The 11,442-nt window shown below is 33.3% G+C and overlaps 1 protein-coding gene across 1 annotated transcript; it reads right to left on the reverse strand.

Moving 5' to 3' along the window:
- Positions 1-5,355: 5,355 nt before the first annotated feature.
- On the reverse strand, positions 5,356-11,375 carry LOC136973692 (33 kDa inner dynein arm light chain, axonemal-like). The gene is made up of 6 exons (XM_067268428.1): positions 11,216-11,375; positions 10,179-10,285; positions 9,911-10,080; positions 8,765-8,943; positions 7,328-7,492; positions 5,356-5,391 (listed from the first exon to the last, which is right to left on the reverse strand). The coding sequence occupies exons 1-6, from the start codon at positions 11,303-11,305 to the stop codon at positions 5,356-5,358; spliced, it is 747 nt and encodes a 248-aa protein (XP_067124529.1). The 5' UTR covers positions 11,306-11,375.
- Positions 11,376-11,442: the final 67 nt, after the last annotated feature.

The following is an 11,442-nucleotide window of genomic DNA, read 5'->3' on the forward strand; positions in this document are numbered from 1 at the left end:
ATCGCAAGGACGACGCCAGCCAATGGATCGGGGGGGGCAAGATGGTGTAAATTGATAGAGGATATGAATTGTATGTAGGTAAAATAAAAACGATTCATAAAGTTTTAATCATTTACTATGTACCGGAAAAGAAATATCTCAAATAAAACATTTTCTTTAACTTATAAGAAGTCTAAGAAGATTATTTTAATTAAAACTTAGCATTTAAATAACTTTTCGAATTTCTAGGGGAGGGCAGCTGCCCCTCTGCCCCTCCCCCTGGCGACGCCCTTGTAATATCGTTATCGGCTTTGTGGGTTATCGATACATCAACATATCAATATTTACACAATTCTTCCCATCACTAGTATGGAACGCTTTTTATACGCATCAGCTATTCACAGAGCGAAAAGATCGCGCTCTAAAAGTCCAGCCATGATAGAATGACACGTAATAAATCACGCGTAGACGATCAACCAATGAGGTAGAATTCGGCTAGCCCAGTCGAACGGGTTTAAGCGTACCGTATCTATTTACTCTTCTGCTTGTACAAAATATAGATAATACATTTTATTGCAGAGTAGTTTCCGTCTAGGGAGTTGTCGAAAACCCAGGCTTTCTCCACACAGGGTACGTCACTCGAGGGACGGATTAAAAATTTTAGACAGTGGCAAAAATTTGGAAAAACTGAGGTTTATGCACGCTTCTCTAACTGTTCTTAAATAATAACCAAACCTCGACACGAAAACCTTTAAGGCCCACCAGTGGCCAAACGGTCTTCATATCCTGAACATAGGGCGTTCGGTCGTGGGTACGCGCCTCGCTCGAACGTAGAGTTTTCCGGGTTTTCTCCACGTCTGTAACGCCTAAATAAGGCCAGTTTCTCTTAAAAAGACCTCCTGAAGGCGTCCCCCTAGGCAGATTGCCCACGTGTTGCGTTGCCATAAACAAACAAACAAACAAAAACCTTTAAAAAATGCAGCCTTTTTAAAAGGCTTTTGCATATGAAATAAGTACATAAAAAGGAGTGTTAAATAATATATTATATATACATACCGTATATAGGACGAGATGTGACTTTAAAGATCAAAATAAAGAAAATTAGTTTTATTAATACAATTCTAATTTGATTTCGTTTAATCACAAGTAAAAGATCGAATGAACGCAAATACACACATTGTCCCACAAAAATTACTGGCTTTTTAAACTTTAAGGAAAAGTCTTGTAAAATCGACAACATAATTTGTCGATTTTAAACCTTTTTTTTTTTTGCCAATTCTTAACAGTTGAATCCACTCTCCGTCGATTACACTTGAGTTTCTTCGAATTCTGATTTCTGAATAATCATCTGTTTTCACATGGAATGGATTAAAATTTATATTGTGCTCCCATATGATTTTGGAATTTCAATCTGGAATGCAATTCAAAAGCTTTGCTTTTTCTATTGCTATTCATCTTTAGTCTTTCTAAAATAAAATAATTTTAAAAAAACTTATATTTCCTTAAACTGTATAATTACCCCGCTTTCCTTTAAGATTTTTATCATGAAGCTATTCTTTCCGAAAGGACCAATAATACTTTGTCCATTTACCCATTATAATACCAATAATAAATAAATTATAAAGCTTATATAAACTATACTATGTATAAAAATAAAACGAGTAGACAGAAACAGGTATAACCATTCTAGGCGCAAAACAAATGATGAAATAATTTGTATAACCAGCCCAAAAAGTAGCCAGTGCGCCAAATGCTTTTTTCTAACGCCAAATATAAAAAAAGTAACCCAATTTGGCGCAACGTAGCCAAATCTGGCAACGCTGCAAGTTCTGTAACTATTCAGGTCGTTCCTAGTTTTTTTAAATACTGTAATTTTTTATATTTTTAATTATTATCGAATGGCAAAAAAGCGCTATTTTGAGGGTAGAGATGAATTTTACAAAAAAAAAAAAAAAAAAACTGTAAATGCTAATAACGAGTAAAATCGTCATTAGGTCCGACCCTACTGGAGATACACACGACCCCCATTATCAACTAACTTTCTCGAACTTTAATCACCAAAATTTAATTGAATCAATTCTCGTAATACACGAACTCTTCCTGCAAAATTCCTAAAATTTTCGACAAAAAGCACAAGAGTTATTAGGCTTCAAACAGGGTGAACAAACTCGTGCAACACATACATGCAGAACACCCCTCCCCCGAATTTTTTCGCATTTCTCGTAATTTCAAGGTCCACAAGTCCAAAAATGTAAAAATCTTGAAGGGTCATTCTTTGGCCGATCGCCATACTTTCTCGCTGCTATAAATAATAGCCGAGAAAGTAAAAATACTCTTTCGAATGATATATATTTTATTAACATAAGAAGTATGGGGAGTTGACCGTCTATGCTTCTCTAATCTGTGGCTGGCTCTTGCCGAGTGGTTTATTTTGTTTCAATTCTTTCCGCCCTGTGGGCACTAAGAGGGCCTCTTTTAGAAGACCCGTTATGGCTTCGGCCAGGCCCACAATAAGGCGACTGGGTGGCAGTGGCGTAGCGTGGGTGTCAGCCGCCCGGGGCGGAGGAAAATTTCGCCCCTTAAATAAAATACGGGGAATCCCTACAAGTAAGTACAGACGGTGTTGTCAGACGCTACAATGAGCAAGATGTCATTATTATACATTCATTTAAAGAAAAGGGATACCCCAGTTTCGTCACAGAATAAGTAATGAAAAATGTCGTGCTCATTTCAATCGGTCCGAATCGTAGGTGCGACAAAAATATGAAATGAAATTGTTCAAATTTTTACAAGATATTATTATTATTTATTGTGAAAAAATGCCGCCCCCTAAAAGCGCCGCCCGGGGCGGGCCGTCCCTGCCGCCCCACTACGCTACGCCACTGCTGGGTGGTGAGGGACGGGGCCCGACATATCTGAACAGACCATTCCCGAAAAATTCCTGGGGATTATTCGACCTGTTCGGATTCGATCCCGGGTCCCCCAGAGCAGTAGGCTGCCATTTTGACCGCTCGGCCATCCTGCCGTCTGCAGAGTGGTTTGTTCGGCAACCGAAGCAATTATGAGTTCTAAATTCAGTTCGTGAAGCGAATTGTTCGAAAAGTGAGGCGTTCGAAAACCGAGGTTTTACTGTAATTGTGGCATCGTGAAAGTTCAGATAATGGTATCTTGGACTCGATTCCGGGCTCCAAAGCGGTAAGCCTATGACAAGTTCGGCCTACAGGTCTTCATTAATTTTTTACTTATACTTATACTTACTTACTTCATAACATTTTTTACTTATAAAAAATATGAAATAAATTCATATTTAAAAATGTTTTTGCAAAGGCATTATTAACTTAATTAGGAAAAATAAATATTAAAAATAAAATACTTTTAACAGTGATTTTTGTCATATGTCCGCCCTCTAGTGTTGGGTTAAATTAATACGTACCAGATCTATTTTTCGAATAGTTTCTTAAGGATGCCGAAATTCAAAAGATATAGACAAAGTAAGATTTGTTCATTTTCGTTTAAAATAATTTGAAAGGTTGAAAAAGAGTGGTTGATATTAGGGTCGCAAACGTTTTCGTAGCCCCGTCTGGGCTCTTCTTCAGGCTTTGTAGTAATAAATATAAGCCGAACGTTGAATTTCGAATATATTTCCACTACTCAGACACCTTATACCTCTGAGAAATATACAGATCAGGGACAACAGGTAGATGTTTGAATTATAAAGACGCAACGAATTTGCCAACTGCGTGGAAATACATGATTGACAAACACCCCATTTAATCGAGCTTACAACGTATCCTCATAACCGTATAGAATATAGATATATATTATGTCAACATACATCCCAGATCAATACGTTTATTTAATTAATTTTATTAATGTTTTTATTATTGTTTATATTTTATATTTTACATGGAATGTTCCAACGGTTTTTTAAAATTTTGAAATATCGTGCGCATATACATTCGATCCTGCACGAGATAACATTCCAAAAGTAAAATTGCTTGAAGATGACCTGTGGAACAGGTGGAAAACGTTCGCATTATTAAATTAATAATTTCTCAGAGGTATAAGGTGTCTGAGTAGTGAAATTTTAAACTCTGAGCATTTATTCAAGTTTAGAATATATTTCCCTTTTGGAAAGAACCGTGTTTCGAATTCTGCCACGTGTAAACGTTCCAACATATTTTTAAACGAAACGATCGCCGGTCCGTGCACCGCGCATGCGCTTCAAAACGATGTTGATGTTAATTTAAAAATTATCTTCTAGCAGGATCTGCCACGCTGCTGAAAGGGCCAACTCTTCTTTAAAATTGATGCACGTGGTGTTACATTCTGCTCTGTATATTTCCATAGCTTCCAATAATTTGAGTTCATTTATAAGTACCAGTACCGGTCATTATCTAGCCATAACAAAATTTTATCTAATTATAGCATCATCATCAGTTCCCTGGTCAATGCCAGGTTCTTTGTTTATTTTAAACGTAATATAATTTTAAGAAGATAATGTAGTAATATAAGATAACTCAGAAATATTTTTTTTTCACTTTGCGATAAACCGAAACCATACTCCGAGGTGTTTCGAGTCAGATTCGGAAAACTAGAGAGACCAATTACACGAGAATTTGATAAATATGCGAAAACTAGAAAACGCACAAATTTGATACACGAGATGTAAGCTATAAGCCTAACTGAAAACATGAGAGGATGAAGGTGTTGTGTTACAATCATTCAAAACTCGACTGTATACATTACATCTCATCATGGAGGACATCTCTTGCCTGCCTTCATCAAAGATATCGGAAATTAAACGATATTGTAATACTCTCTGCGACACACTATTTCGTGAATATATTTACTGTATACCGAAACAACTTCGTAATAAAAACTTAAACATCAATTCACTCAAAACTTTGATTTTGCAACAAGTTTCATCCACTCGTGTCTTCAGTTATTTATTGCATCAGAATAGTTATGATAACGTTAATAGACTTCAAATGATGCTTGGGTATGCTTGTATTCAATATATTAAGCTGTTTCTGGGCACGCTGATAAAATGAAAGGTATAAACTTGTATACTTAATAAAGATAAATTAATGTATTAAATAGTTTTAATTTAAATATATATAATAAATACAATTTGAAAAACAAATTAGCGATATATAATAAATACAATTTGAAAAACAAATTAGCGATATATAATAAATACAATTTGAAAAACAAATTGAAATAACATTAAATTATTTTCATTATCATCACTACTAATGAATGAATCTGTTAATTTATTTTAATAAATACGGAAAATAAATTCAACAAAGACATTGTCAAAATTGAAAATTATATACTTATTTTTAAATTTAACATTCATTCCTACGTTGTTTCTTATTTTATAGTATCGACGATTCTTTTAAACTGAGCCTTAAATAATAAAAAAAAGATTAAATCAGTTTTATTCATATATATATATATATACACATACATACAGTAGACTCTCGTTAATCCGGTTTCTCAATATTCTGATTATCAATTTAAAATACATATAACAAACTTGTAACATTAACTTTAATAAAGAATTAAACTTGTATATCATGTGCATAATTTAACAATAACAAAATACAGTGGATGATCGGTTAACGAACATAATCCGTTCCAAGACTTTGTTCGTTAACCGATCACCCACTGTATAGCTCCAAAAAGAATCAGTACGGAAGGGCGATAGGACATGTAATTCATTACTTTAGTCCTATACACTCGATAATCTGGCATTCCTCTGTGCAAGAATTGACCGGATTAACAAGCGTCTATTGTATGTATGGGTACAGTACAGTACATACAGTATATAACAGGGGTGGGCAAGCAAGAGTTCAGTGGGAGCCAAAATGTAGGTTTTACAAAATGCATGGGAGCCGCAGTTCTGTACTGTCGTGGCGGATAGTATGGTAAGGCGCGCGATTTTATTATATAATATAAATATAATATAAAACAAATATTGAATTTTTGAAATAAACATATTTTCACAAAATTATAAATATAAAATTGTAAAAATAATAATAAAAAAAAACAGAAATTAACACTTTCAGCAAGAGCCGCATGTAACTCAAAAAGAGTCACATTTGCCCATGTCTCGTATATAATTTCAGATGTGAAAATTTTCTTTTTCATTCGATAAAATATTTTTAGTAATAAATGTTAAATATATATTTCATATAAACCTATACGTATATAATATTTATATTTGAAGGGTTCGGATGTAAAAGATTGTAATGCCATTTCCATTAGTACGTTATAATGCGTGCTAACAGCTAAACAGCAATGTATTTCAATTTAAATATTAAATTTAAGTTTTAACTGTAACATACACTTTATTCTGATTAAATTAAATAAAGCAGAAATCTTCTTTAAGATATTTAAATTTTGGTTTTTCTCTAAATTTTTATTATGGCGATTACCATTTTTTACACCCGAACTATTTATTTAATACCACTATTATAAACACTAGTCAAAAGTACAGTAACTAGATTATATGTTGCTTTGATTTTGTTGCTTTTATTCAGTCTTATGTCTTTTTGATTTTGGTAGTTCTTTATTCGAATGAGATTCAATTTATGAAAACTATAAGTTTATGGCGGAGCTACCATAGATGCAGACTATGCAACTGCATACGGGACAACTGGGGGCCAGTTTTATCAAGTAGGAGCAAAAAATGAAAAAGAATTATTGTTGACAAAGGGATTTTACATGCCGTAGCGGTACGGTTGGAAACGGGGATTCTATTGTCTCGTTTGTATGGGACACAAAATTTGAAACTCCGCTACTGAATTCAAATTATTTCGTATTTAATACTCTATATAAAATATCAAATACAGTATATGGAAAATTTATATTGACCAAGTATCTGCACATTTAAATTTATAAAAGTGTTATTTAAAAAGGATGTCCAGACTGGAAGGCAGGAAGGGGTTACTACAAGTCGGACAAGTCCATTTATTTCTAAAGTAAATAATTAATAAAAAGTATTTATATATATTAAATATATATATATAATAAAAAAGTATTTATATATTTATTAAAATCCATTTATTTCATTAAATTCTATACGGTTTATGCATTTTTTTATATTTATCTCGTAATTTCTTGTATGTATCTCGTTTCTATTTATGGTATCTGTCATTCATAAAGTTTTTAAAGGTTTTAAAGGGGGGTCGAGTTTTGTTGGACGTCCGAAGAGGGGTGGGCGTTACGGAAACTTGGACAAACTGGGACGCGAAGTAAAAATTTCAAGAAAAATGCGGACATAATTTATGAACAGCCCCAAAGTAAAAATTAAAATCGTAACATATGTCGTTATTATTACCTTCAACTGTTGATTGACTCTTTTCAAAAACTGTATTTCGTTAGTATAGTTCTTTTCGTCGGTTTCTCTCCGTTCTTTAGCGATTTTTTCAATCATTGTACATCTGGCAGTAAGCTCTTCTACTTGTCGATTTAAAGTTTCTCTGGTGCTTCTAAGTTTTTCCAACTACGAAAATTATGTAAATTTTTTAATATTAAATTTATATTAAAAAGATTTTTTAATTATGTAAATACTAGAAATACCCCGTCAAGCATGACGGAATACTTTTTATGAGAAAGTAGAAATTGAAGAATTGAGAAGAGGAGAGATTTCAAGAAATTCAAGAACAGTTGCTCATATTTCTACAAATTAAGTAGTTTATACTATCCGTTGTAACATAAAGAGCAACAAAACAAAATTTCACCCGGAATGGACAAAAATAGTAGAAGTTATAGAGAATTCACACACACAAACAGATGATGGCCTTTATATTAAAAAATATATATTAAAATTTTTCTTTATACATTACATTCTGAGTATGGCCAAGCGTTCCCTGAACACTGAAAGTTCGGTCGTGGATTCGTGCCTAGCCAAAACGGGCTAGCCATGTGGAGTTTTCCATGTTTTCTCCACGTCTTTAACGCCTGAATAGGGGGCAGTTTTCTTTAAAAGACCTCCCGGAAAGCATTATTTCCCGCATATGACCAAACAGTAAGCTTCAACCGGCAAAAAAGTGATCGTATGATTGCAACATCGGAGAGAACAGCGCCTGAAGCTAAAAGCCTCCATATTAACCCAGACAACGAATACAATAGAAATTGCAGCCCGGTATTGCGAGAGTGTCACAATAAATAATTGCTCGTTGAACTTAAGGTAAGAATCATATCTTTCTTAATGGCTTCACTATTACGATATAGCCACTGTAGAACTTCTGATTTAATTGTATGTCGTATTATTATAAAATGTTCAATAAATACGAAAGAAAATTTTCTAGTAGATTTGATTGCGAGATAAATATTCGGCATATAACTTGATAATTTTATTTGATTCACGTTCAGTTCTACTCTTAGAATTTAGCAATTCTCTGTAAAATCAGTGACCCGTTATAGCTTCATGGGGCCCAGGCAAATTTGAATTACGGAACCCCATGTATGGTGTTGACTTCAGACGTTTTTCCTCCGGAATTTTTTTTGGAAAGTTATTTTCTTATAAAAGATTGATTTGGGCCCCTGCTAGTGGGGACCCCATGCAATTGTTCTTTTTGCCTATAGGATAACGCGCCACTGGTTAAAATTTATTGGTAAAATTTTTTTGTAATTCTGGTTTCTATTGTCAATATCGATAAAATTGACAATAATTTCTAGAATATTTAATCAAGTGTAGATGAAGTACTTTATATATATCATTATAAAATATTTAAATTTTGAATAAAATCATTGTAAAATTTTGATAACTTACTACATTATCTGTTTCTTCTATGTCTTGTTTAGCTTGCAACGTTTTGCGTGTTCCAAAAATTACGCTGCTTTCATAAAGAGTTTCATAAGCTGAAAGAGTCATGCGAAGTTCATCTCGGACTCTCAATAATAATAAGCCTCGTTCAGTGCTATGTAATGTCACTTGACGGATAAGTTCATCTGTAAAAATCCATTTATATTTTTATTATAATAAATTCATAACAAACAAATTGGAGTTGAAGACGCCATTCGAGATAGTCATAACATTTACCGAAATAACTTAGAGAACAATGGAGCTAATCACAGATAATACAATCTGTGATTAGCTCCAGATGATGGAAGCGATAAAGTTTTACATGCCTCGCCTTGGCCTTTGAATGCTTTGCTTGCCTGATGCCTTAATGCGTTTTTCTACAAATTCACTAACTATATGTACAGTATTTACAATCGGTCACAATGTATGCAGAAATGTAACTGTTTCACGTACGCGACAGAAATATACAAGACAGAACATAATTCCACAATGTGTTTGTACTCCATTCTCGTCTTATTTCTTCCACAATTCACTTCGGATAATGCAGAACCTCGGTTAATCGGGATTTTTGTGTTATAATTATGAATTCATTAAATATTACGCACAATAACGTTGAAAATTTGTAAATTTCGAATATGTTTTATTTTTTGAACTACTTTCAACTAGTGGATACTAAAAGGGTTAAAAGTTTGTTGTAAAGTTAACGTCTTATATACAGAACATCGCGAATCTGATTTTATAGAAAATGTATCTTGTTCTTTCATAATTTTTTTTAAAATTAGAATTATGATTTTAAATATTTCGAATATTTGCGGAATTTAACTCACTTATATATATCTTACTTAAAATACTTCAATCGAAAAATTTGGTTTATATGTAGATTTTTCCTAAGAAAGCCGATCATAACATCATACTTATTAATATGGAAAATCTAAGCAAAAATCATCTACCTGATTGAAAATATAAGAACTACATAGGCCTATCCTCGGCTCAATGTGTTGAAAGCTCGAGAATTGAATCCATCGTCCGCGAATTTTAAAAAAAAAACCACTTATTTAATGAAAGATATGATGGCCTTCACGTAATATTCGAAAATACAATAAAAATCCTTACCGAAACATTCGTCATATAATTTTCTACGAATGAAACATATTCCAGTTTCTCGTGCTTGGTTTTGTGTTAGTTTTTGATTTAATTCTTCTTGTAAATTAATAACATCTTCTCTTGATGCGAGAGTAGTCGACACGTGTTGAATCCAAGTTATATCATTTTCTTTATATTTTCTATATAAAATAACGAATTTTATTATAAAAAGAAACTTTTTCTTTGGAAAGTTTGTATAATTTGAATGTAGAAAGCTATTGATAATGCTGTATAATACCTGGGAGGGATAATACAATCTAAAATATTTCCCTTATCTTCTTTCTTTTCGTATATTAATACGTCAGACAACTCTCCTTTCGTCGGGGAAACAGGCTTTATTGCTTCCTGAAATCATTATAACTAATAAGTGAAACAAATTATTTAATAATTAAAATATAAAAAAATGATAAATAAAATGAAAAAGTAATATTCTTTAAGAAACATTGTATAAAAAATTTTAAATAACAAATATTGATATAATTTGACAATACATTTATTAAACTTTTGTCATAAATCATCATATTTAATTAACTAATTATTGTTATAATATTTGTTAGAACCAGCTAAGACGATGGGATGGTCGAGGCGGTTAAGACGTCAGCTTGCCGCTCTGGGGAACCCGAGATCTGATCCAGGAGAGCAACCCCAGGAATTTTTCGTGGGCGGTCTGTTCCGAATCTGTCGGGCTCACCACCCGGTTGCACCAATTGTGAACCTGGCCGAACCCATAATAAAAAATGATAAAAAGAAACCTTTAGTGCTCTAAAGGAGGGAAAGTTAAAAATAGGCTGGGCAGGCAAGGAGTATAGCTGTATCCTGAATCGTAAAATCATACTTTGAAATTTTCTGAGATTCTTAACTGACTAAAATCATGGTCATCCAGAGTGATGGGTTGACGTTTTCACTGTGTTGCTCTGTAATCACAGTTTATCATTCATTCAATATCCAATAGTACTTTTAAAACTCTATCACACTAAGAAGACTTTTTCGGCCAAGTCCACAGAGGATGGCCAGGTAGTAAGAGACGGGACTCGAAATATCCGAGAAATTCCTCGGGTTTTTCAAGCTATCCGGATTCGAACCCGGGTCCTCCAGAGCGGTAGGCCGAACCTTAACAGTCGGTCGTTTAATCCAGTTTTCAATTACTTGTAACGATCGTCGCGTGGTTCCAAGCGAAACAACAAATTCAAATCAATAGAAGAAGCGCTAAAATTCAAACAGCAATATGAACGGATTCCACGTAAAAAAAATTGATCGACTCCAATGACAACTTACAGCTTCTTTTGTTTCGTCTTCCGGTTTCTGTGAAATAAGTATCGGATCATCATATTTTACTAAACTCGGGAGGAAATGAGCCGCTTTCATACTTGCTAGATGTGAAAAAGCTATTGAAATTTTAAGAATTAAGTATTCGTATAAAATCTTGTTTATAAATTGTTACTATGGCAACTGTACAGTATACATGTTAATAATTATTTTAAAAAGATATGTTTAAAATCGTA

This window comes from Centruroides vittatus, unplaced genomic scaffold, assembly GCF_030686945.1.
Source record: "Centruroides vittatus isolate TY-2023 unplaced genomic scaffold, ASM3068694v2 contig_3269, whole genome shotgun sequence".
Lineage (NCBI taxonomy): Eukaryota > Metazoa > Arthropoda > Arachnida > Scorpiones > Buthidae > Centruroides > Centruroides vittatus.

Excerpts from the sequence above, each read along its gene's own strand:
- LOC136973692 (XM_067268428.1), bottom strand. The coding sequence starts at position 11,305 with ATGAAAGCGGCTCATTTCCTCCCGAGTTTAGTAAAATATGATGATCCG. Across the intron at positions 8,944-9,910 it reads ATTATATGACGAATGTTTCG|ATGAACTTATCCGTCAAGTG; the intron begins GTAAGGATTTTT and ends GGATTTTTACAG. Across the intron at positions 7,493-8,764 it reads TAGAAGAAACAGATAATGTA|TTGGAAAAACTTAGAAGCAC; the intron begins GTAAGTTATCAA and ends TAATTTTCGTAG.